Genomic DNA, 27688 nt, shown 5'->3' with positions numbered 1-27688 from the left:
GCAACCGTTTTCTATATTCACGCCTCTTTTCCAAGAGTAGAAAGAGACCAGAAAATTAATCCAGAAGAACAGAATAGACTGAAAACAAAAATCAATCCTGGCTCACTGTTATTATTTGCAGCACCTTAAATCAACGCCCTTTCAACATATGGCTTCAAAACAACAGAAACATGGATATAGTTCTTTGCATTCAGAACCTCAATGTCATTATTAGCCAATTCCCATAAGCAAGGAAACCGAAGTTTCCAATTTTCACATTAATAAACAATGACTGGAAGTTATATAGACAAGAAAACCAGGTCCTCTTACTCCTAACTGTGCTCCAATAATATGCATGTGTTATAACAACAAACAAACAAACTGAGAGCAATAAGCAGCCCTCCTACTAAGAATGACATAAAAACAGAGGTAAAAGAGTCCATCACAAAGTATGACAAAACCACATTAAAATTAATTCTTAGTATTTAATCTATACACAATGTGTTTTTAATGAAGAATGCCTTTCTTCCAGTCATACTTCTAACTTCACAGATAAAAACATGTTCTTATCTTACCTGAAATTGAGAATAATAAAAAAAAAGCTAAGAAATCAACGCTGTCAAGCAGCAAGTCAGTGGTGTTATGGACAGAGGCTACACAAAGCACAGATGGCACTGTTCTATCCTAAATCTCTCTCACTTTGGTAACCCCTCCATGCTGTTAAAAAGAGCTAAATTATGCCACTATGAGGGCCACTCAGTCCCAGTGAATACCACTGCATAAATTTACAATGTCTTAGGTTTCCTCCCATGAAGAATAACTAGGAACTGAAATTGTCATTATGAACTTCTTGCATAAGATAATCACTGTCAGACTCCATGTCTTCTTCATCTACTGATGCTTCTGCCACACGCTTCACGCCCCGCTGCTGTGAAATGGCCAATGCGTATTTGATATTGTAGATATTCCATTCACAGCTGTAAAAATAAGAACATGTCAGAAACAAGATCACATCTCTTCTACTAAAGCATAAACACCTCTAAAAGCAGAAGGCCTTGAAACATCTAACCTACACTCTACTGTCCTTCTAATTACTCTCCACTGCAGTGAAGGGGCTTGATTTAAACTTTAAAATAGAGCAATACGTACAGCTTGGAAACATCTTCAAAGTGACGCTGGATGCTTTTCTGAAGAAACTGAATCATGGGGAGCAGCTTCTGTGACCTTAAATGGAGAAAATATAAAATCTGCATTGTTATTTGTATGTAAAAATAAAATACTTTCCTATGTTCTTGAAAGTTTAACAAACATACACATCATTGTCTAACTTAACATTAGACAAACAAAAGCATTTTGCTTTTGATTGTGCCGAAAATGATTATATTTGATACAAATTATCTACTGCCAAACATTTTATTAATGTCACGCTGTGGCATGAAGAATTAAATTCTTCTTGCTGTAATGACAATTTCTTTCAAGTACTAACTTACTTCCCAAACAACAAATACTAAGAGAAGACTTTTCACTATATATTTCACTTATACTAAGAGAAGACAATTCAAAACTATGCAGGCTTGCCTTATGAAGAGCTTGGTAAGACATCAATGCACTTACTAAGAAGCCAACAGTGCATGCTGTAATCACAAGGTAACTCTATGAGGTACAGCCAATACAAGCTTGTTATCCTTTATCTGTACTCAAAGTACACTACCATTAAAAACAAAAAACCCCAAAATCACAGAATCACAGAATTGTAGGGGTTGGAAGGGACCTCTAGAGATCATCGAGTCCAACCCCCCTGCCAAAGCAGGCTCCCTACACCACGTCACACAGGTAGGCGTCCAGTCAGGTCTTGAATATCTCCAGAGAAGGAGACTCCACCACCTCCCTGGGCAGCCTGTTCCAGTGCTCCGTCACCCTCACTGTAAAGATGTTCTTCCACACATTCATGTGGAACTTCCTATGCTGAAGTTTCATCCCACTACTCCTAATCCTGTCCCCACGCACTACTGAAAAGAGATGGTAAACTTGATTGTAAAGAAGCTGTAAAAAGCAAGTTGTTTCAATTCCTACGTATGCATCTACCAGTTCCGTCCTAAACTGCTTTAAAATGAGCTTTAAAATGCTTATTGTTTTTTTCATTTTCACAGCAGCTCACCTGGTTTTTAATTTCTGTCCATGCAGCATGAGCAGCTTATGAGCCCAAATAAGGTAGAACTCTAAATGACAAGATATCTCAAAGGCAGAGGCCAGAAACTCCAACACCTTTTCCACATACAGATCTGGGAGCGATGAGCAGACAACATCAACTGTGTACAGAGGAAACAAACAGAACAAAAAAACACAGACATTAGTGTTGAATAACTGTTTGGAATAGCAAGAATGAGACCAGAGGAAGGGATGTGGAGAAGCATAACATGATCTTTGGCAACTATTCAGTGTTCAATATTCTACTTTAGGGCACGGTACCAAAACTTCTCAACACGCCTTTCCTTTTGAGCCTCCAGATCCAGAGCTGTCTGCTCACAGAGGAAGTACCTGAATGCTGTTAGCAATTGGTTACTATGAAAAACAATTTATAATTGTTCAGAACATCGACGACCCCATTACATACAATTACTACTTATATTACTATTTTATTACTATTTATGCAATTAAATTCAAATTAACAAATTCTTACTCTCTGCAGCCACTCCAACAGTTTTACATAATATTCAAGTCAATCTACCTTTCTATGTTAAAGAAACAGTCCCATATTCCTTCTGTTAACAGTGGATTTCAACAACCTAAATTTTCATGCTTCATCCTCTCAGTACCTCCTCAGCTGTTGTGTACTCTGGCCATCTAATAGTTTTCCAATTCCTCCTCCTGGAGGCTCCAGAACAACAGTATCTCTTGTATGAGATAGTATAAAACTGGACACCATGCTCCTAATACAATCTCACAAGTACTGAACAGAAGAGATGCATCACTTCTCTCAAGCTGCTGACTACATTCTTGACAGTACAGCCCAGACATCAGCTGATTCTCTTCATCACACAGGTGCATTGCTAAGTCATGTTAAATTTAGGAAGTCCTTCTAACATCAGTTTCTTTATCTTCAAGAATGCAGAACTTGGCATAAATCTGGACCTGAGCAAAGTCCGTGTTGTAAAGTCACTAGATGACAATACAGCAACATGTCATAATTTTACCATTCTAACCCAAGGAGGCCAGCTTTTTGATTGTTCTTTTGTTAAGCAGATCATCTTCCCCAGTTTTTAGCAACTGTAAAAGGACTGAAGTATTTGAATGCTCTTTTTTTTTTTTTTTTTTTTTTTTTTTCCCCCCTCTCCTTTCCATAGAGGGAAACTTTACCCATTATACTTCACTTTATTTGGCTAAAACATCTCTGCTTACAATTAGCTCAGTCAAATTACACAGAAGATCCACTTACCTTCATTACCAGGTATGGCTTCTATAACCTCCTGAATTAACTTCTTTTCATTCAACTTAAGGGCCATGACAATAGCCACAGTGTATTCTTTCTGATGCAGCTTTTTGCGTATATTGCTCGGTGTAACATCAATATCCAGCTCAAAAGGATCAAAAAATAGCCCAGCATCCAGTGAATAGATAAGAAGACCCTCAGTAGTGGTAGCTGTCCAGCTTCGTCCTAGAAAAGGAAACAAGACTGTTTAGGTACAAAGCTAAAGTTTTCTAGGATGCAAGCACAACAGTAATAACAAACAGATGATACCCCGCTGCCTACAACATGCATGACAGGGAACAGTGCATCACTGATAGACCCCTTTGCTCTTCTACTTGTCTATTTGTTTCACATGGAAGGAAAGAAAAAAAAAATCATAGTCTCAATCAACACTTGCCTGTAGGAGAGAATCGCAGGCAAGTTACTCTTATTTCTGGTTTGAAGTGTCGAGAACTCATGTCACCTAAAAGAGAAGTTGAAAAGGGATTTAATACAGCCTCCAAAAGTTTGTGGTCTACATATCAGTGATAACAGAGTAGTTAGAATCATGCTGAACAGTGTGAAACAAAACTTGGCAGTTAAAAGACATGCACAGGAGATCATAAAATAAGCTAAACAAAATGTCAGGACTGAATTTTGTGGTGTCATTTGAAAGATCAGAGGCAAAGCACAGAATTGGGAAACAAATGTGGGTCTCACAAGTATATCCATATAGCGCTGAATGTGGTACATGTATAATAAACCCTTGAAACCACAGATGACTCAAGTCTACTACAAAAACTGAGCTGGATTTCAAATTCAAAGCCTTCATATCTGGCATCTACTTTAGAACAAAGACTTTGATCCTCAGGAAGACAAGACAGTAAAGTGAAAAGCCACACCTGTTTTTACTCCTGGAAGAGGAATAGCAACACCATCTTCATCTCCAGCACCTTCATCGATCAGAGCCATGCTGCCAAATTCAGTCATTTTTCTCCGATCTAAGTATTCCTATAAAAACACAGAAGTTCCATTCACTGCGCAGTCTCCTCTCCAACACTTCTATTAACTGAAAATATCCCATAACACTCAAGAACATTCAAGACAAGAAACTGACACAAGAAAATCAGCTCAGTACAAAACATCAGTCTTCAAGACTTCCATTAATTTTAAGTTAACTGGCTGGCTACGCTTAAAAGGATTTTGCTCGTTAACACAGACACATTGTAAGCTAGAAAGATTCTAGTGAGTTACATTTCAGGTAACAATTTTGTTTTCTAAGAAATAACTTCCTTTTATATCTCTGGAGAAAAGGCAGCTCAGGGGGGACCTTGTAGCTCTCTATAACTTCCTGAAGGGAGGTTGTAGTGAGCTGGGGGTTGGCCTCTTCTCTCATGTAATCAGTGATAGAACTAGAGGGAATGGTTTTAAGCTGCACCAGGGGAGATTCAGGCTGGACATTATGAAGTATTACTTCTCGGGAAGAGTAGTCAGGCACTGGAATGCACTGCCCAGGGAGGTGGTGGAGTCACCGACCATGGGACTGTTCAAGAAACGTTTGGATGTTGTGTTGATGAATATGATTTAGCCGGGAAGTATTGGCAATGGTTGGACTAGATGATCTTCTAGGTCTTTTTCAACCTTGATAATTCTGTGATTCTGTGATTCTCTCCTGCACAAAACTTAGAAAACAAATCCATGCATCAAAATATCCAAGGATCCTGTTTAAATTAGAGGTTACATCCAAAGTCAAAGCTTTGGTGCAGTAAGGGGTGAAACCGACCACTACAGCCACATACCTCCATTGCATCTAAAGAAAAGTTGCAGGAGATCTCGAATTTTTTCATAAGAATCTGTTCTTTGACATTATAAATGCAGACAAATTTTGACAATCCACCTGCCAAAATGGATTGCCCATCTGCTGAGTAGCACAGAGTGGTAAAAGATCTGGTAAATAAAAAGAAAAAAAATGGTTAATTTCACTGCCACTTCAAGCCAAAAGACTCAAGTGCAGTGTGAAGGTATGTAAGAGAAATCATTCAGTTGTAAAAGTAATAGAGGTCTTCATTCACATGTTAACATATTTTACTACAATCAAATGCTTTCCATGCTGTACTATGTATGAATCACGAGCAAATTAAAACTTCAAAGCTTTTTCAAGTACATCAGTACTTCTGACGCCCTGCTGCAACCCTGCAAATGAGCTTTCAGTTGTACTCTGTGAAACACTAAGAATGGTGAGAAGAGAGGAAAAAAACACCAAGGTGTGTAAAGAAAGAAGGTAGTTGATTTCAACATCAAAAAAATACATTTTTAAGAAACGTTATTTAATTTTGAGGGGAAGTAATAGGAAGGAAAAGGGAGGTTTGCGCAGCAATGGAAAAAGAGAGGAATGGAACACAAGACGTCTGTATTAGACTATTTGAAAGCAAATAAATTCGAGTTGGCTTTAAAAATTATTTCACATACATAGTAATGTGTAAGAATCCCACAGCATATTCACATTGATTTAAAAAAAAAAACTTCCTACACAGTCATAGATAGATAATCTTTACATAACAACATATCCACTTGAAAGACCCATCACTTTTGTTAAATGAAAACCTCATAACAATCTAATATTACGCTGGAAACACAAGCTTGTGAAAGAGAACAGACGATCAGCGTGACGCTGATCAGGTGGTCAACACAGTAGATACATCCAGATGTCAACACCAGAAATCTTTTAAAATCCAGAGTCTGAATCAAAACAGTTGAACAGCAGATGTGCTCTGAAATCTTCATGTAAAAAACAAGCAGAAAAACCCAATTCTAAAGCAAATGCCAGCATGGCACCCTCTTTTCAATGGCTCTCTTGTTCACTTACTTTCCTTTGGCTGATTGTTTGGCTGTTATTTTATCAAGCTCCTTCCTTCCCATTTGAAGGTCATGCCTTCCCTCAATTGAGCCAACTTGGACTGCATTTTCATGGTCCCAAAATGTTATCTGTCCATTCAGAGACGCAACTGCAAGCTCCTTGCCATCAGGGCGGAAAGCAACAACAAGTACTGCAAAGAGTTTAATTAACAGTTAAAATACAGCCTTAACTTTTCCTAGGAAAAGATCATATGTTTATCTAAGAAAAATACCCATATTTTTCAAGCATGTCATCTCAACTACCACAAGAAGCTAATGATTAACAAGTGTCACAGTATTTCTTCTCCAGACAACATACATGTTCAGCTAATTACATAGCTAGAGCTGGTAGTATATAAAAAGGATTTCTTGCACTGCTAATTAAGTACTACAGAGAACTACTCAACCTTTTGTTTCCAGTATTAAGAAAAAAATACATTTGTATTAGACAGTTGTATGATATGAAATAGATTTTACCATCAGAGTTCAACATCAGCGTCTCCTTAGTTCTCCAGCTGTCTAACATATCCCATAACTTGACAGTTTTATCCCAAGAGCCACTAGCAAGAACACACTTCATTGGGTTAAAAGACAAACTGCTGATGGGGCCCTCGTGTCCTGATAAGACCTAATAAAAGGATCACATGGAAATAGGTAAGAGAAACTGAAGTTCATACGGTATGTGTTCAATAAACTTTCAATACAGCAATAAGACTATACCTGATTTGTCCATGAACACTAGTGGTAGCTTTTGGATATGAGGGATGACATAACACTGATTCTCAACTTTTTATTTAAATAAACTGAAAAGAAAATTGCTGAAGTGCTACCACTGTACAGGTACCTATAACCACTCTCATGCATGCATATATGCATACAGTCCTTACAGAGATGAAGACTTAGGAATAGTCCTCTTTCCCTGACTTATCAGGAGAGCAACACTGAAGAACTGGGAATGAAGACTAATAAGTATTTTTCAAGCATGGAGCTCCCACTCCCCTCAACAGAAATAATGGAGAGGAACTAAACCCAAAACTCTGAAAATCCACTCAAGTACATGTTGAGATATTACTAATGCTCTGTATTCAACATCCACACCAAATTAAATATATGAATTGTTCAATTTATCTGATTCACCATCAGATGTACAAAGTTTAAGAACTGAAAACAACAAATGACAGTGTCTCTCCATAATTAACTGTACCCCACAGAGAGTAAATCCAAACTAGCAGCAAGACACTGGAGATTGAAACTGATAGTTTTACCACCCTCCATATTAAATAACCATACAAAAAAAAAAATCATGCCCCTACTCTGCATCAACAAAACTATTCACGCAATCTGTACTGATCTTACAACAGCACCTACACTTTCTTTAGTTCCTTGAGAAAATACATAGAAAAGAACAATTCTGAACAACTAGTTGAGTGAAAACTCTCTTTCCCAACGTGGTAGCACAGTAATACTTCCAGCAATATTTGTGTTACTTCAGCAGCTAGAAAGAGCTCATTACTCAAAAATTCATCGTGGGTCCTTACATCCAACAGCCTCCCACTCTGCATTGACCAGATGAATATTTCAAAGGAATCCTGGGAACCAGCTGACACAATCTCACCACTGGAGTCCACAGCCAAACAAGAGAACTGACTTGGTCGTGGAGAAGTAAAGGTACGGAAATTGCGGTACCTATAGTAAATGTGAAAAAAAAAAAACATTACAAAGAGCTGTAAAAGTACCATCAATCGACAGTTTGTTGCATTTTGGGTGGGGAAAAAAGACAACTAAATGATACATAAAAGCTTTAGGAAAAGTTACCTGTGCAGATCAAAGGCTCGCACTGTTCCATCCAAGGAAGCACTCAGAATTACATAACCACTGGAAGTAAAAGTTACAGCAGTTACGCCACTGCTGTGTTCAGTAAAAGTGACAAAACAAAAACTGCTTGAAGTGTTCCACACTTTCACCTGCAAGAGAGATCAGAAAAGCCTTCCTGGAATCTCCACCAGCAGTTCAGAATGAACATATAAGCAAGCAGAATAGTAAAGAAAAACTAGGTCTAAAACTCTTTACAGCATAAGGAACTTTCAATACAGTTGGAGAAAACTGTGTGAAAGAGGCAGAGCTCAAACTTGTCATTAGACCTCTACAGGCAAATAAACATATAAATTAAGTGGAGACAAAACACTTTTGAAATAAAGCTAAAATTTCAAGGAAAACTCAAACATTTCAGACTCTTCAACTCTGACCTGCCAACTTCAAGCACTAAATTCAAAACCAACTGTGAGCCCTTTCAAAAAGCTACAAATGAAATGTTATTTCAAATTTCCCCCAAACAAAAAAAGTTAGAAGTTCAGTTATCTGCAGTTTGAGATTTAGGGGTCTTGATTGATTTTAAATATGAATGGTAGAAACTATGAAGTGGCAGGTCTTTTCTTTTACCCCATCAAAACTTCTGATGGACAGATGCTATCTTCACCACAACTGAGAACCAAGAGATTATAATTTGCAGAGGATACCAACAGCAAATCAAAGCATACATTGTGCAGACAAATTAAAACATCTAAGAAAACCAAGGACAAAAAAATACAGGTATCAATTACAGTAACACAGCTTTCTACATACAATGGAAATTCAAAGGTGTTTACTATCTTTTTACAATTTAAGTCTGTAATTCAGTAATACTGTCACTCACTTTCCCATCCTCTCCTCCAGTTACTATGTATTGCCCATCTGGAGAATAAGCCAATGAAACCATGCTGTTGAAGTGGCCCTGCTGTTTCAGCACGTAGGACTCGCTCTGCCATTCCCACACCAGGAGCTGACCCAAACCTGCAAACACACAAGGACTGATAGGAATTATGAATCCAATGATAGAACCTACTAATGCACACCAAAAAACACATACTTGCACCTAACAATCAGAGAATAAAAAAAGTTGATGCAAACAGGTTGTATTATGTCTCTTGGGAGCTATTGGTAATAGGTGAATGGTTGGACTGGATGATCTTTTAGGTCTTTTCCAACCTTGGTGATTCTATGATTCTCTATATTAATTTTAATACAAGTCATTTTCATCTCACAAGTTCAAGATTAATTTCCTGAACAACCAGGGTCTGCTACGTGGCCTAATATCCTCAGTTCTACAACAGTGCTATTAACGGTTTTTGTAACAAATGGATGGATGTTGATAGACAGCCAAAAATCAAAAATATGCTAGGAAAGAACTTCATTTTTTCTGTTGATGTCAATTCATTTGTTCATTTTGCAATTTCATCTTCAAGATACTGTAAGTCATCTGACAGGCAATTGACCTTATTAACTGGTCACAACAAGGAATAGCTAAGGTAGCTTGGGGCTTTCCAGTCCTCCACTTCTCAACAGCTAGGGCTATGAAGGAGATGGCAACTTTTTACCTTTTAATTTTTTTACTAGATAAACTGGAAAGAAAAGCAGGGCTGTCTGAAGATATAAACTTAGTAACCATGCTAACCATTATGGACTGGGCAGAACCAGACGTATGAACATTCATCTTACTTTGTGTAATGCCATGTGTCAGAAGAAGTGGCTATGGATAAAAGATGAAAGCCCCAAAAAAGAGCGTACTATGAAGTACATTACTAATGAAGAGTTGTAATTCAAAGAATAGAAGCTTCATTTGTTTTTATTCGAGCTCCATGAATCACAGGAACTCTGTGAGGACAAACTGGTTAGGGACACATACAGACACTATGGAGATGAGTCTGTAGATTATTAACATTTCAACATCTGGAATCAGGAAGGGCAGGAGGAATTTGGATTTGTTCGCCACAGCATTCCTCATTTTTCCATGAATACAGATCAAACAGTTCACAAACCTGAACATCCAAAAGCGATCCAGTCACCGGTAGAGTTGATAGAAATAGAAGCAATCCGTTGGTCTGAAATACTAAAGAAAGAAAATTACCCAATAAATAAACTTGCATTTTCAAGCCTTGTGTGATAAAACTGGAAACTTCTGAGAAAGCAAAGTTTGTTTCCTCTCTTCAAGCAAGAACAAGATTACTGTAACATCAAAAGCAGCATTAAAACCTTCCTTTACTATAGCCAGAAACATCAAAAAGATGCTGCTTTATTCACAATGAAGACAAGAACATCCATATCCCAAATGAAGACACACTCGTCAGTAACAGAGCAGAACTTCCCAAATTCAAGAAAACAAAATACTGTGAATTCTTCTGGGTTGTACAAAGAAATTATGCATTCTTTAGCTAGGCTCATACAGCAATAGAAAAAAAAAATGCTATCTTTTCCAACCTAGGTACAACTTATAGGCTATTTTCAATACACTGATTTTTTTTTTTTACTTTTCTTTTTCTATTAGCTTTATTTGCTACAAAGAAACTGACAACAGAAATTCCTCCTGATATCCAAACTAAATCTCCCATGGAACAATTGAGGCCACCCCCTCACATCCTATCACTTGTCACCAAAGAGACCAACTTCTTCCTCACTGCAGCCACCTTTCAGGTGGTTGTAGAAACTAATAAGGTTCCTTTCAGCCTCTATTTCTCTAGATTAAACACTCCCAGTTCCTCCAGTCACTCCTCAAATACCATCTTCTAATCCCCTTACCAGTTCTGCTGCTTTTCTTTGAGCATTATTCAGCAATTCAGTACTGTTCTTCTAGTGAGGGGCCCAAAACACAAGTTTACCAATGATTCTGCCTTTCCAGAAATTACAACACTAAATCAATGCTCCCGTGTAAGATTTTTGTGCTCCCAATACTAATCCATCACTAGTAAATATGGTGTCTCCTCAAGCAAAGAAACAAAGACAAAAAACAAACAGCCCCCCCACTCCCAAGTCAAACAACCACTAACCCCTATCTCACCTCAAGGAATGTATCAGATTGAAATCCGGAAGCTCGTGGAGGTGAAAGATTCCAGAAGCAAAACCAGTGACCAGCAGGTGTGTTTTCTTGTGATAAGCTGCGGATGTCAGGTTATTAAAATCTCCTTCTTTATTGAAAAAATACCTGAGCATCAAAGAAATAAAAGAAACAGTGTAAAAGAGAAGAATACTCTTATAGCTCCAGTTCCATACAGGTTGAGTATTTCAACAGTATCCTATGACAGATCTCAAAAGCACTGGAAAAAAAAGTGGTGGAAATTAATTATATGTATATTCCCATATAGTTCTTGAAGAGCTAACTCTCTTCCCTTTTCTCTTCCAGAATGTTTATAGCTGCAAATGTAGTTATCTATCAGAAGTGACACCTGACCATAAGCAACAAAAGGGTCTAAAATTAAGCTCAGATGAATTGCACTGTGCATTCACCTCTGTTCATCACAGGTGGTTTTCATGAATTCACTGGTTATCCTAATATATGTGAGCCTCCTACAGAGACAATAGTTGTGAGCACCATACGTCTAGCAAAGAAGTTTTTCTCCATTTCTTTGCAGGTATAACTCCTACTGGAAATAAAAACATAAGCACTCCATGATAGTGCTGAACATTATTCAACAGTTATATATTCCAGATTTCTTTGTTGCCTGGAATCAATGCTCCACAGAGCATTCAACAGTCTGGGGTAGGGCACTTTCCATACACTTCCTTTACAATCAGAGAAACTGGGAAGAGAAGCCTGATGTCTGGCACTCCTGGTTACCCCTTCTGAAATCCCATTTCTCCCCCACTAGTTTCCTTATAAACACTGTGCTCCCTTCAGCAAAGCTAAACATAACTATCTTAAGACCAGATTACCTGGTACCTGCTCAACATAGCAAACTTCCACAAAAGCTCTGCCTTTGGATAAAAGAAAATCACTTACTTTGCCACACGTGTATATTTAACCTTCTCTCTCATCTCCTGCTCATTTGGATTGGTTTTTCCACGAATTTCTTCACCCTTGGGTTCTTCAAGAAATCCATCATCATCTTTTACACTGTTCTTTTGCCTAACTTCTTTAGGGGGCATGGGCTTCAGACCATCAAGCTCTGTGTCACACTGCCACACACAGAGAGCTCCATCCCGGCTAACTGTGTATAGCTACAACAGAAACAAAAACCTGTGATTATTGTGTAACAGACTTCTTTGAAAGCTCTTGCCCTGTTTTAGTTACTACACAAGGGGATACTACAGAAGGGATAGGGAGCCTACAGTCTAACACTGGGATTATATTTTACTTAGGCAATTTTATTACCAGTTGGAATTACAACTAATTAATCCTTTCATAATTAAAGCTGTAACTTTTGGGTTTTGCTTATTTTTGAGGGGGAGGGCCTTTAAATCACTCTCGCTTTAACATTTACTTCTTGTAACACTCAAGAAATTTTAAACTCATCATCACTGAAGATGAGATTCTGTAGCAACACAGCCACATCCTTTTCTAAAGTTAAGACTGCACTTCAGCTACTTTCATATAAAAATTCAGAAACATGGAATCATTGTATACATACATCGAGACTGTCCTCCTCAAAAAAGCAGGCTACTATTACATCCTTATGCCCACCAAGTGAGTAATATATCAAGTTTGCCCATCGCTCTGCTCCAAACACCCACGTAGACATGTCCTTGCTTCCAATTGCAAAACACCTTAAAAAAAAAAAAGCTATTTGAGTTAGAATGCTCTCTTTTAAGACTATCACTGGCTGCAGAATAGGAAGACAAGTCAGCACTTTACGAGTCATTTTACACATGAGGTTTGTAAACTGAGTACTAATTTATTCTTGCAAAGATACATAGGATTAAATACACTCAAAGGGTCAGCCATGTTCATACCTGAAATAAGTTTCTTTCATGAATGACTGGACAATGTCAAGCAAGAATGCACTACTGGTCCTTAACACATACTTAGTTCATACCTTCTAGTCTGCCTAGCTACAGTATTTACATACTTCATACACCATATATATAGAGTGTATGCGAGACATATAATACAGTATTTCATTAAAGTATAATCCAAATATTAAAGCTAGAAACACTTTACAGCACAGAAAATACATGCATACATGCAAATAGCACTAACAAAGTGAGCAGGTAGACGGTGTTTCTGTTTAACAACTCACTTGGAATCATCAGTCCAGTCAATACAAGTTGTTTCATCGTATGGACCAAAGTAAGTTTTGTCCAGAACAAATGCATTGAATTCTCGTTTCTTCCCAGGAGCATGGTACATAAGAGCAACATTGTCTTTCGTAATCACAAACTTCCTGTCATAAAGGAAAAAAAGCAGAATTGCAGGCAAAGCGGTTAAAGTAAGCTATTTTTCCACTACTGCCTGCAATAAAACAGAACAACATAACATACATCCTTTATAGTTGCCCCACAGCCAGTGTAATTCCTTAATACAGAACTGCGATTCCAACTTCCAAGCGAAAAATTCATTTACAATTATCTCAAGTCACTTTAACTGAGAAATATTGCCAAAAGGGAAGTCTACACCTTTTCTTCTTACTCTTCAATGCTCCCCACTATCTCATATCACTACACTTTGGCTTGGTGACCAGACACTTAAAGCATAAGGGCCATGAAAAGAAGCACTCAATTCAGAAAACTGTTCCTTTCAGTAATACAGTTGTCTAAACTAAACCAAGCCAGCAGCAAAATTGCTCCACAATGAACTGGTAGTCCCCCACATTTTTCCACCTCTCTTATAATATGAAGAGAACAGTTAAGATTCATAGCAAGTGTTCTACAATTCTAGAAGTTCTACCATAGACAACACACACAACAGCCACCTACCCAGACTGTTGCCAAGCTTTACTCTTCCTTTTCTTTTCTCCTCTCAACTTTCCTGATGAAGAAGCCCTGGTCCAGCCCCAAATTTGTAAATAAAATTCCCTGATTGACTGGTCAGAATGTTTTTAATAATTACAACCAGTTTATGAGGTAATTTCACTTCTTTTGCTCTAAAGCACACACGTTTCACTTACTTGCCATCAGGGGAAAAGGAGACACTGTGCACTGGCTTGTGGAAATGAAATTGATGTATCACAGATTTACCGATCAAACTGATGAGCAAGGCAGCTCCCTCTGCATTGGAGAATACAGATATTATTCAGTGTCCACCAAATACATAACCCTACAAAGCTTAGCTTTCCCTTGTTAAAATAATAATGAAGTACCCCCTCAGAAACTACTTAACAATGTAAATAAAAGAAACAAAGTTATCAGTTGCTTTTTAAAACCTTCCCCAGAAAATCCAAACTAATTGTTAAAGCAGAGCACTTCTGAACTGTTGTAAGGTCAAACACCTGCTTTCATGCAGTACCTATGCTTCATTCCTTTATAAAGCAAATACGGTATTTGGGTAAGTACCTTCATCAACAAGGATGGCAAGGCTTCCATCCGGAGAGAGCGCCACACACACAATGTTGAGCCGTGTGGCCAGTGGGAACGTTTCACATTTATTACTGCAAGAAGATGACGAGAAAAAAAAAAAAAAAACTGAGTACAAGAACACAGAAACGAGTGCTATGTCTGGCATCAACAAAATACGGCCTGATGCCTGGAATCATAGGATGGTTTAGATAGGAAGGGCCCTTAAAGATTATCCAGCCCCAAACCCAGGGCTGCCCCCCACCAGCTCAGGCTGCCCAGGGTCCCATCCAACCTGGCCTTAAGCAACTCCAGGGATGGGGCACCACAGCTTCTATGGGCAGCTGTGCCAGCACATCACTACCCTCTCAGTGAAAAATTTCCCCCTGACATCATAAACCTCTTCTAGGGTCAGGCCGCAGCCCCGCACGCTGCCCCCGGAGGGAGAGGGGAGGTTCACCGGGTCTCGCTCACTTCTTCAGATCGAAGAGAGAGATCCTGTTCCCGACGGGGCTAATGAGGCAGCTGCCATCGCGGGTGAAGTTGAGGTTCCCGCGGCGGTACACGGTGCCCAGTAGGCCGGAGAACTGCGAGGAGAGGGATGGTTAGACGGGAAGGGGAGAGGCAGGGGCCGCCACTAAGTCACTCACTCACCCGGTATGCGAACTTCATGGCGGCATGCAGAAAACGTGGAGCTTACGCCACCGGCGCGCCCGGCTACGCAGCGGGACAGCACAGCGCATGCACCGGGGAGGAGACAGCTCCGTGCTGAGGGAGGGAATGGCGGACTGACGGAGGAGCCTCCGCCCCGCCTCTATTCCTTCATATATATGGCTTCACCTTAAGATTCCAGCGGACATAATCCGAGCTGGCCTCAGGGGATCCATTGGAGCTGTGTGGGTCGGGAGTCCGGCCTGTCACAGCGGACCTGCAGCAGGACACAACGCCGCTGCCTCTCCCTACAGCCTCACATCACCTAAACACCAGGCTGCCTTTCTGAAGGAAAGCAGGTTGAGGCTATAAGGGAGATGGAAATCGTTGCTTCTTAAAACAAAAAGTCACGCAGCAGTAGAGAACTTGTGTTTCTTTTTAAAACATGTATATTTAGAACTGTAACGCTTACAATTTCATTAAACAATCTTAGTACAATTTGTTGAATCTAACAGTATATTACAGAACGATGTGAAAAATGATTTAATAGCAAACCATGAAAATGGAATCGATTCGAATACCTGCAGTGTTAAAGTCACAAACTCTTTACCTTTTCCAGTCAAAGAATCCCAGCAGCCATTCACTCACACTAAATGATGCTTTGGGTTTTATCCAGAACAAAATTGTATGATTTCCACAGAGAAAGGACATTCCTTCACAGAAAGAAGATGCGTTAACAGTAACATTTTCAGCTAGCAGGTCTACATCTGTTTAGACATTGCTTAAAAAAATAAAGTAAAAAAATAAAAAAACAAAAACAACATAAGGTATTTTTCCACTCTTTAACCGCAATTCAGTTTGGAAAGAGAGTTTTATTTTTTCCCCTTCTCCTTTGTAATTCAGCAAAACCTGAGTTTAGAAAAAGGAAAACAAACAAAACAAATGATTTGCCTAATGAGCCTTTTTTTTCCCCTCTTTTTTTGCCTAATCCGTTTAGCTTTACTGACAAATATCTGATATGGGCGAGTTTTCCTCTGTGGAGTCTGTTCACAATGCACCATTATAGAACTGCAAGTAGAAAAAGGTCATTCTCACATTAAACGCACAAGTTTCAATACCAGAAGCAGGACACCAGGAGTTGTAATTTTTCCAGTCACAGGTGAGTTTGCAACATTCACAAAAATTACACTTTCTCTTTTAAACACTTTTTTTTTTTTTGTATTTACATTTCAAGATATAAATAATGAAATTCTTTTAAGTTACATGTCTTAACTTTGCTTCACAATTATACTACATCTGCAAGCTTTCCTATATCAAACCAACCCCTTTCTTCCCCCGTGAATGCGGAAGTCTGGCCTTTAATCAGTAATAATTACACTAAGCCTTCGTGATGAAAGGTTGACTGTTCAAGTATTATCTCATACTGAAATTTTTGCCCCAATTTCCAAACTGGAGCAGAAAAACAAGCCACTTAGAAATGCTAATAAAAAGAAATGAATCTGGGAACTCAATATGCCAAATAATTTATTATTAAATTCTATCAGTATCTTTCTTTGGTAAGAACTATGCAAGAGGATGTCCCACCCGCATCCCACCCCCCAAAAAAAAATAAAACCACATAATATGTGACATCACAGTGTATACTCTGTGAAGGAGAAAGCCTCAAAAAAATTAAGGAATTTTGTTCAGTTAAGATTGTTTGTAGCAGTAGTGCTTCCATGCATTGAAGTATGCAAACGATGGAAGTTTAATATAAGATCGCAATGACAGGAATTAACAGTGCTAAAAGAAAAAGAAGAAAACCAACAAAAACCAGGAAAGCAACTATTAAGTCAATGAACGAGTTGTTGTATGCTTTGCTGTACTTGTGGCACGTGTGGAAAAGCCTGTAAATTACATAAAAAACCAAGATTTGGATAATTGTGCCATCCAAATCTTAACTCTAAAATATGTAGGAAGCATTAAACTAAGCTATCAGCTGCCAGACAAACATAAAAAAAAGTGGTCCAATTATTTGGATTTCTTTTTGTTTCTGTTGCTCTGTGTTGAGATACCGAATGTGACTGAAGGGAGAAAACCCAATAGCTCACACAAAACATATTAAAGTGGCAATATAAACCAGCTGACACAAGCTTCACTGTACATTTAAATTGATACAATTGTCTGGTGCTTCCATGGCCAGCAAATGTTGAGTGCCATAGGTTTCCTTAGCGTTAAAATGTTGCAACAAAGACTAATCAGGTCATAATCCTTTAAAGTGCTTTCATATCCAGTTTTTAATGTGTTTTTTTTTTGTTTGTTTGTTTTTCCTTGTTCTTATACCGAGTTGTCACGTGATATTGACTTCGAGAACATGGTCGTCCTTGCTGGGAATGACAAGTATTTGCATACCCGTGCTGCAGTTGAAGACCTGACCAGATGAAAAGGATTGCAGACGGGGCATTGGCAATCCTTTGTGTTCCCCACTAGCTGCAGAATGCAAGCTACCTCTGCTCCTTATGCTGCTGCTGTCAGCTTGATCATCCACATTCTTGTCCACAGATAGGTTATCGTTTTCGATCCAGCTATCTGTTCAAAACAAAAACCCACAATTTCATCTGATGAAGTGATTAAGTAACTCAAAATTATTTCAGAACTCAGAAACGCAGTCAACTTACCACATGTTAACAGTTACTGAACATCTCTGCTGAGGTAGCAGTCTGCACAATTATGGCAAGCAGCAGATTCAACAGTGTAAATTAGATTGGTTTATGTGGAAAATTTGAGTAGCGTTACCTCACATTTGCCATAAACTAGAAGACTGCACACTGGCAGTTCCTGGTGTGCTGCTGATAAATGGTAAGTTGCTTGCACGAGTGAATTCTCACTACAGCTCTGGAGCTACTCGACAGTACAGATAAGAAACTCAAAGTCATTAGGCAATTTAAGCCTTGCTGTGGTTTATATGCCACATGTTCTCAGTACTTCTATTTCCAGTTGGTCCTTACAAAATCTGGGTTTTCAAAACTAACAGATGTGAGAGGTGTGCAGTCAAGGGACAATCTTCTAATCCAGAGGTTTCATTTTCAAATCAATTCTCACTTGATTAAAATTAAGTTATAATTAATCTGCACAGGAATCTTTAAAGAAAGTAAAGAAAGAAGTAAAAGAAGAATGTCTTTATTATTTCCCCTCACATGTTAAGACTGCAACTTGAAATCAAACTTCCTGCTAGAGCAGCACCTTAAATGTTTCAAATTAGAACTGTAAAAGAAGATAAGTATGAAAAACATCTAAGGGTACTTGGTCAATACACTCCCTTGCCTTGCTTTTCCCTTTACTCAAGAACATGGAAGGAGAAGAACCTTTTCTCTAAAAAGCCACGTATTAAAGGTAGCTTTACCAGCATCTAGTTGCATGGAGTGAGCAGAATGATGAGGGAGGTATTTAAATAATCTGACATCAGGAAAGGGTAGATATCCAGCAAACAGTGGCATCACTTCCATGTGGACTTTGTGAGTTGCTTGAGCTGCTACAGGCATAGATATCACTCCAGAACTTTTTCCGCAGACTGCCCAGTTACTGCTGTTGTCGACAACTGCAAAAGCAAAGAGAAGACACTGCAAAAATCTTACTTGGAAAAAAAGATCTTCCAGTATAGTTTTAGAGCGCTTTAAAATCAGTATTTTTGCAGTATCTAAAAACTCACAGGATTTTCTGTGTGAAGTTGGCCAGGGCCCTGGGAAATCTGAGGCAGTAGGTTGAACTAGTGGGCTGGAACTGGATGGCTTTAAAGTCCCTTCTCTATAAGAGCTGTGCCAAGTAAGAAAACAGCCCTACACCAAAGGGACCATAGTCTCAAACAAGCATTCAACCAGCCTGAGTAGCACTTACACCTGAAGACAAGTTAATGAATAAAAAAAAGTAGTCGTAAAATACTCTTTAATGTCCCATTTTTTGCTGGGATAGAGTTAATTTTCTTCATTGTAGCTCGTATGGTGCTGGTTGTGGATTTGCTATGCACTGGTAACACACTAATGTTTTAGCTGCTGCAGAGCAGTATGAGTAAGAAAAATATTATTACCTTCATACATAAGTTTTGTTGTGCAATATCCATCTGATTCTGTTAACGCTTCATCTCTGTCAACCTCTGAGAGGTCAACGAGGCGGGTGATGGACACCTCTAAGGAGCACAGTGAGCCAGTTTTACAATACTCTGCCCCCAGTGGTGGAAAAATTTCAGTTTTCACACGGTACAATGTCTGTAAGGAAGAAAAAGAGTATTGTTACAAAAGGAAAAAAAAAGGTGGGGGGGACTGCATTTAGTTCTGTTTAAACAACGCCTGACAACTGATATACTATTAACTTACTTTTAACACTCACGTCTTAATAATTATTAATGCAACATTCAGTTAAGTAATGTTCTCTTCATTTTATTGCTAAAATTAAACAAAATTTGATTTAAATTGTTTTTCATAACAGCAGAGAGTACACAATTCTTCCTTCCCCACTTCTAAGCTTTTAAGTCGTCACCCTTTCAATACTTTTATATATATACATATATATATATATATCTGCCTTATCGTAACTGAAAAAAACTTTAATTATTAGCTTCCTGACTCCTCTCTTCTTCCCAGACACGTCACAAAGATTTTGAGAACTTACTTATCACTCATACCATCATTTTTAGTCTGGGGAAAAGGAGGCTGAGGGGAGACCTTGTCACCCTCTTCCAGTACCTGAAAAGTTCTTACAGTGAGAGTGGGGCAGGTCTCTTCTCACTAGTGACAAGTGACAGGACGAGGGGAAATGGCCTCAAGTTGCTCCAGGGCAAGTTTAGGTTGGATATTAGGAAGAACTTCTTTACAGAAAGGGTAGTTAGGTACTGGGATAGGCTCCCCAGGGAGGTGGTTGAATCGCCATCCCTGGATGTGTTTAAGAGCCGTCTGGATGTGGTGCTCAGGGATATGATTTAGCGGAGGGTTTTTAGAGTTAGGGTACTGGTTAGGCTGCGGTTGGACTTGATGGTCTTCAAGGTCTTTTCCAACCTGGGTCATTCTATGATTCTATGATCACGGACTGCAGAATAAAGGCATTCATATTATCAAAGAACAAATTTAATTACTACAAAATTAAACTTTCTACTCCCCCAAAGAAAAAGAATGAAAATGTCAGTGCTGAAAACATTTAGCTCCCTTTAAAAAAATATATCTGTAAAGATGCTGATATAAGTGTCCAAAATACTAGTTATGTGCCAGTAGGCAAAAAGATTACTAAGTGGAGCTGAACAACAAGATATAAGCAGGGAGAAAACACAGCAACACTGAAAATGGGCAAAAAAAGATTTAACCCAATGAAGTATTTCTCATGCTGCTACTTTTATCCAAGCATCAAAAAGGCTATAACTGAATTTAGAGATGAGATTTTGTGATGTTGATAAAATTCCTTTAATGGGAAGTCATACCTAGCCGATCAAAGAAGTTCGCCCATAAGGGGAAAGAAGAAACACTTAAGATAATGGCCTAACAAATCCTAAATATTTCATTGGAGGAGCTCATCAATACAAAAGCACTACAAAAACAATTCAGATGCTTGCAATAGCAAAGATGGCACAGTTTGCTTTGGAGAGGGCTGCCTGAAGTCACCAGAAAAAAAGCAGCTCGGTGAGTAATCTACAGACATTCTCCATGGCATGAGCCCAAAGAGGCAAAAACATAGAGCAAAACTAAAACAAGAAACAGAAGTCAAGTTCAAGGAAACTCACACAAGTGTTCTTCTCCTCCTGTCCTATTCTGAGGTAAGCACGTGATTCACCTCTTCTTAAGTTCTACAATTCAACACGAAATACACAGCTTTCCAATGATTTTAAGTTTCATTACATAAAGAGAACTTCTAAAATATATGAGGATGACGGAGCCCTGGAACAGGCTGCCCAGGGAGGTGGTGGAGTCTCCTTCTCTGGAGATATTCAAGACCCGACTGGATGCCTACCTGTGTGACGTGGTGTAGGGAGCCTGCTTTGGCAGGGGGGTTGGACTCGATGCCCTCTAGAGGTCCCTTCCAACCCCTACAATTCTGTAATTCTGTGATATTTCTTGACTTCCCCTTAGCGTGGTGTATAATAAGAAATTGTATTCAGTTAATGCACACTATACTTGAGAATACTTACAAAAAAATTTTCCACCTGGAACTCATAAGTGAACGGCTTCAGGGTAAGAGACTGTTTTTCAGAGGTAGCTGGACAAAAGCTGACTGAAAACAGGCACTGCAAGGAGAGAGGAAGCTCTTTTGTCCACTTCAATTCCCACACAAAGAATATTGATTGCTTACTATATATGACCTGAAAGAGAAATTGTTTATAGCATTAGTTTTCCTTCCTCTTCTGGAGAAATGGAAATGCATCACATCCTCTTACATATATTTGTACACTCTGATATCAATATAACTTAAAAAAAAAAACAAGGGTACAAGTGAATGGACAAGTTTGAAAATTTACCTAATCTTCTCCACATCTTTTAGAATTTTATCTAACATCAGCAGTGCCTTCTAAAGCATCTTTAAGAGTCAAAGTTTCTCAGAAGACCACAAAGATGCAACAACATCAATTATCAGCACTCCTACAAACGTTACATACAGAAGTGCTAACAGTATCACTGTATTATTGTAAACAGGCTCACAAAACACCAAGAGAGTCTTTTTACCTGTTGAGATTCAGGGTTCAGAGGTACCAGCTGCAAATCTGTACAGTCAGCAGTATTTTTCAGGTTATTGTCTGAAAGCTGAAAGCAAAGTTCTGACAAATTCTGTATGCAGACTTGCACATACTTCCTGAAAAACATGAAGTTTGTTGAATTTCCTAGCAAAGTTCCATTTTTACATTTACAGATTACAGGGTCCATAAATTTGCTCTAAAGTGCACAGCTTGTGCAAAAAATATAAAAGCAGGTGTCTTTCTTTCAATCTTTTCTCAACAGGGATGTAAAACACACTCTTTCATATAAAACAGAAGCAAATAACTACATAAGAAGAGATCAGTTTGGCTTGTTTTATATATTTTACATGGGCTTGTTTAGCTTGGAAAAGAGAAGGCTCCAGGGAGACATCACTGTGGCCTTCCAATACTTGAATGGAACATATGACCAGGAGGGGGGACAGCTGTTTACAAGGGTGGACAGTGATAGGACAAGGGGGAATGGTTTTAAACTGAGACAGGGAGGTTTAGGTTAGATATTAGGAGGGAGTTTTTCACTCAGAGGGTGGTGACGCACTGGAACAGGTTGCCCAAGGAGGCTGTGGATGCCCCATCCCTGGAGGCATTCAAGGCCAGATTGGATGTGGCTCTGGGCAGCCTGGGCTGGTGGTTGGTGACCCTGCACATAGCAGGGGGGTTGGAACTAGATGATCACTGTGGTCCTTTACAACCCAGGCCATTCCATGATCCTATGATTTTGTGATCATGTTTCCAGAAAAAGTTGAAAATGTGTTAATTTTATTGTTAAGAAAGTACACTCGAGAAAATATGTAAACTTTCTGCAGGAAACTGAGCAGGACAGCAGAAGCCCAATTTAAAAAAATAATAGTAATTTAAAAGTCAGCTATAGGTAATACTTCTGAAACTCAAGATCCATGTTTTCCTAGAAGAAAGAAGTAAGAAATGCTTAACAAGTACTTTACCGTTTGCCAGCTGACAATAAGGAATGCTTGGCATTAAAAGGTATGCAGAATGTTAATGCAATAATGGTGGAATAAATCGACCATGGACAATCAATGGTTACCTAAAAGAGAAAGAGAACAAAGTTCTTGATCGTAACAGGCTTTGATTTAAAGTCTTTATTTTTCTCACAATTTCCAAACGAACCTTTGCTCAGAGTCTACGTCTAATGCATCCAATGAAAAAGAAAACAAAACAGTATGTCAGAAGTTAATGTGAAAACATATCGGCGTTTTGTTTATTTCTGAGCAAAGCATGAAATCCTGAAGAAGCTTTTCCCATGGAAACTCACATATCCAGTTCTGAACACCAGAAATAAAGAAAGGTGAATAGTGGAAAAAAAGAAATAAATGGACAGTGTCACTGTCAACAGCAGCTTAAAATAATAATCTGATAAAAGGTCAATATTAAATACATTGCTGTAAGAACTATTACTGAAATATCTTTGCAATACTTTATTAAATACAAGCATAAAATATACTGCCTGTTTGTGCTAACTTTAAGCAGCACATTTAACTATTACATTTCTCTTGCACATACATTTAACATTATTTTTTGGTATGCATGCGGAGAGAAATTGATATAAATAAATAAAAAACAATTTGTCACATCCCATTTTAGCAATGCTAATCTATACCTATTCCTTTTAGCCCTATCATTCACATACAAAGATACATGCTTTGCAACTAGAAGAAATACCTTTCCCGTTAATCAAAAAGGAGGATTTAAAGACTACCATGCTACCTTTCATAAAGACACAAGTATCCTTCATCCTATAAAAACTGAGCATCAGAACATGAATACTTGAGTATGAGCATGAGGAACACATGACAACATAGAAGACAGTGTAGACCTCTGCTTATGTATTCTTTACATTAATACTTTTTATTAAGATTTTTGCATTTACATCTTTAAGGGAAAATTAGCAGTTCTTCCCACCACTACCCCCACTTAATATTTTCTGAAGTCCGTGTTCCCATAATGAAACAGATTTTGTAACAAAAATATTAAATGTCATCTTACTTTTTGATCAACAGTAGCCATAGAGTTGTCCAGTTTTTCTTTGTTTTTTCTCTGAACTTCTTTACTTGTAGTATTTTCTCTCTCCTCTGCAGATTGCGTGGCTGATGGTAAATACATGACTTCTAGTTCAAATTCAATCACATGATATGCAGGAGCCACTGGCAAATTAATGCTTGTAATCTTTTCAGAAGACTGAATTTTTAGCGATGATTCTGAGATCTTTTCTGTGGTTGTGCAGAAAGGGGAAAAGTTATTTGAAAACATTTAGCCCTTCATAGCTTTTATTCCTGTAATTAAATACAGAAATGAGCCTATAAACCTGTTGTAGAAAATATATGGTAACAAAACCATCTTCTAGCACGACCTTTGTATTTTCAGAAACAAAAATGAGAAACTCATGTCTCATAGCTCCCTAGTAACTTTCTCATATTAACTACAATCCACACATCTTAAATACTGTTACTGTATACAGCTTCTCACAATATTGACGCTCCATCCCTCTCAAGTTCTACGAAGGTAACCACCACATTTAGCATAGCAATTCCTTTCAAGGTATGTGAGGAGCGGCTGGGCACGCGGCTGGGCTCAGCGTGCCCAGCGCAGAGCAGAGGAGCTGATGGAGGCCTGATGGCGGCTGCAGCTCCTCACAGGGAGCGAAGGGGCAGCGCTGAGCTCTGCTCTGTGTGACAGCGACAGGGCCCGAGGGAACGGCATGGAGCTGTGCCAGGGGAGGGGCAGCTGGGGGTCAGGGAAAGGGGCTGCACCACAGGGCGGTGGGCATGGAACGGGATGCACAGGGCTGTGGGCACGGCCCCCAGTACTGGAGTTCTGGAAGTGTTTGGACAGTGCTATCAGGCATAGAGCTTGGAATTCGGGTGGCCCTGCGTGAAGTCAGGACAGTAAGCACTGATGATCCCTGTGGGACCCCTCGCAGGTCAAGATATTCTGTGATGAATCACAGAACTTTAATACGTATGGTACATATCTGTATAGTCTATTTTAATCACAGTTATATTATGTCCATTAAAAGTGTTCTCACTTTGGGAAACTTGGGTGTATTTGAACAGCTAAAGATACACTAAAGTACCCATACTCAGGAAAGGAAAATAAACCCTTTGACCTCATGTTTAAATGCAACACTGGGTAAAGAGCACTAAGTAAAAATGTACTTAGACTACTTAACAACAAAACTGTATTGCCTAGTTACGACACACTCTGCATAGTAACAGAAGCTCATCACCATACATTTGGAAATCACAAATCCAGCAGCTATTTCATCTATTGAAATTCCATCAGGAATTTCATCCACGCAAGTAAAAGCTGTCAGCTATACTTATTGAAAAGCTCATAGTACTACTCTGAAGGTGGAAGTTTAAGACCCTTCTTCACTGAAGTACACAGAGTTCCCCAGAATTGTTCTCAATAAGAACTACTGAAAAAGTGTAATTGTCTTAACAAATTTTACTTCAGGATTACTGAATTTTCTGCTACCTAGAGATTATTTTACTTTAATTGCTTACCCCTCGTGTTGGAATAGATCACTGCCTTGCTCTCTGGATTGTACAGAATAGGCATGGCATCAGATCTACTGAGCTGCAAAGTATCTCCACTCTTCATGCTGTAATGACCTGTAGTCACTGTGAATTTCACCTTCTGTGGAATGCCAGCCAAAAGGCTATCTGAAGAAGAAAGCAGAAATTGTCAACTTATTCCAGTACTCATTAGTACATGGCTGAAAAGCACTGATAAAATTTGTTACCAATTCCTCCAAGCACTCTGTTACACATTTTAGGGTAACTTAAAAGTTTGGGCTTTTGGTATTAAATCCTGTTAAGATATCATGGGTTTGGTCACTGAAGTTCAAACAATCTGTTTCTCCATGCTCTTAGCTCTGGCAGCACAGAATTTAATGAAAGATAAAATCCTGAGGAATTTACTAAGCTTTTTACTGAATTCTCCATGTTGTAAACCCCTTTATGTTTTTGCACCTATGGTGCCTGTCATACCCACGTGGTGTATTTACATAAACAAGACAAGAAGAAAGCAAGTGTGCACACAGATTCTCAAATGTCTGAATCACACCCATCAATTTCCTAGGGTTGCTAATATGATAAATTTCCCTCTCCTCAGTATGCCCGTCCACCGTTTGCATTGCAATCCCTCTCACTGGTATGATAGCACAAATGCTTATTAACTCATCTGCCCCAGCCTGAAAACAAAATCACTATGAACTTCAGTATATCAACTACAGTAGACTCTACAAGAAGTAATCCTCAGCCATCCATGAAACCAATGGATGCATTCAGAATTCTAATAACTTGATATTATCACATCCAACAGAGAAGCTCAGTTGGTAGTATGCATTTCTTCAATATGAAAGAGACTGCAGCATCACTGAACTAACCCATCAGCTCAATTACAAATTTAACTACTGAGTTTTCCTAGTGCACATGGGAACTCAAATCACACCTAATATGTAAGTGATACTGCACGTTCAAGTTTGAGCCAAGCTCTGAAATTAGTTGTTGAGAAACAAGCTGTAATTGACACCATACCTGATCAATAATTTGAAAAAAAATGAAAAATTTAGCTCAATATTAAGAGTAAGACAACATCCCAAGTAAAACCCAAGGCAGAAAACAATCTAGTTCCAAGGAGAGCATAACAGAATTCATCAAATTCAGTGCAACAGTTGTACCTACCAGTCGTCGGCTCTACTTTTAGCTGGGGCTCCTGAGAATAGACATCGTACTGCACAATTGGATAAATATGAAGAAGGACAAACTGTATTTTTCCCACTGAAGTGCACAGTTGCCTGAGGGTGTACGTACCAGGTTCTTTGGCCTTTGAAGAAAACATTGGAATGGCATTTTCAATTTACAAAGTACTTCTAAAACAAACCTTCTATTAAGGATGAGTATTTTCTCAGCTCACTTATCAGACCTTTTGTATTTGTAAATCAAATCAAAACAAAAACAAATCGAGTCATTCCATAAGTGACAAGATTCTCACAAAAGATGTATCTTTTCCCACGTGAAGATAATGAGCTCTACAGTGCATGCTAAGACAAGAAAGATTATAACATGTACCAGCAATCAGAGTAACTAATATAGTAGCTACTCTCTCAAGACAAAAAAAGAATCCCCAAATAAATTGTTCCCCCTCCTCCCTCCCTCAAGTGCACAAAAATTAAAATATACCTTCATTAAGCACTGAAATTATATTTAGCAAATAGCAAAGTACTTATTTAGCTAACATTCATAAAGCCCTACAATGTTCATATCAGGCACAACCCTCAGCTCAAGCTACTCAATTCACATACTCAGACTCTTCCCTTGACCAGTATAATGAGATTCTAGATATTCTGCGATAACATTAAAAAAAGCAAATCCAATGCACTATCATATCATAGTATATTTATTCTTGATTCTATTTACACTTAGCCACTAGTACTACAAAATTTAAGAGGTGTCCTTTTTCCATGTGCCATCTTACCAAGTGAAATTCATAAAACATATTGATGCTGGCTAGAATTAAATCTGAGTAGTAATAAAAGTTATGCAGAAAAGCCGTGCCATCAAGACATCAGCGACTCAGACATCAGTGTTTTCTCACTCAAATTTTTACTACACTGTTGTTCATTACTGCAGCACTGAACTCTACTAAGTATTTTCCTACAAAGGGTTACAGAAGAGAGGAGGGAG

The 27688-nt window shown here is 38.6% G+C and overlaps 2 protein-coding genes across 2 annotated transcripts in view; both read right to left on the bottom strand.

Annotated features, from left to right (window-relative positions):
• Nucleotides 1–91: 91 nt before the first annotated feature.
• Nucleotides 92–15405, bottom strand: PWP2 (PWP2 small subunit processome component). The gene is made up of 21 exons (XM_015883844.2): nucleotides 15275–15405; nucleotides 15095–15207; nucleotides 14621–14715; nucleotides 14236–14335; nucleotides 13369–13512; nucleotides 12760–12895; nucleotides 12132–12349; nucleotides 11193–11336; nucleotides 10177–10247; nucleotides 9015–9151; nucleotides 8138–8286; nucleotides 7861–8008; nucleotides 6800–6950; nucleotides 6294–6474; nucleotides 5227–5374; nucleotides 4330–4438; nucleotides 3846–3911; nucleotides 3416–3634; nucleotides 2138–2288; nucleotides 1129–1203; nucleotides 92–956 (listed from the first exon to the last, which is right to left on the bottom strand). The coding sequence occupies exons 1-21, from the start codon at nucleotides 15290–15292 to the stop codon at nucleotides 800–802; spliced, it is 2730 nt and encodes a 909-aa protein (XP_015739330.1). The 5' UTR covers nucleotides 15293–15405; the 3' UTR covers nucleotides 92–799.
• A 297-nt stretch (nucleotides 15406–15702) lies between these two features.
• TRAPPC10 (trafficking protein particle complex 10) overlaps nucleotides 15703–27688 on the bottom strand; it is a 36871-nt gene continuing 24885 nt past the window's right edge. The window contains exons 15-23 of the mRNA XM_015883831.2: nucleotides 26687–26828; nucleotides 25505–25663; nucleotides 23985–24208; nucleotides 22925–23025; nucleotides 21952–22078; nucleotides 21420–21590; nucleotides 19335–19512; nucleotides 18654–18848; nucleotides 15703–17839 (exon numbers count right to left, since the gene is read on the bottom strand). Of these exons, the coding sequence (XP_015739317.1) occupies nucleotides 17601–17839; nucleotides 18654–18848; nucleotides 19335–19512; nucleotides 21420–21590; nucleotides 21952–22078; nucleotides 22925–23025; nucleotides 23985–24208; nucleotides 25505–25663; nucleotides 26687–26828 (1536 nt within the window). The 3' untranslated portion in view covers nucleotides 15703–17600. The remainder of the gene's footprint in view (nucleotides 17840–18653; nucleotides 18849–19334; nucleotides 19513–21419; nucleotides 21591–21951; nucleotides 22079–22924; nucleotides 23026–23984; nucleotides 24209–25504; nucleotides 25664–26686; nucleotides 26829–27688) is intronic.

Source organism: Coturnix japonica, chromosome 1 (genome assembly GCF_001577835.2).
Source record: "Coturnix japonica isolate 7356 chromosome 1, Coturnix japonica 2.1, whole genome shotgun sequence".
Classification (NCBI taxonomy): domain Eukaryota; kingdom Metazoa; phylum Chordata; class Aves; order Galliformes; family Phasianidae; genus Coturnix; species Coturnix japonica.
The sequence above is the reverse complement of the archived record's forward strand: the minus strand, read 5'-3'. Positions and strand labels throughout refer to the sequence as shown.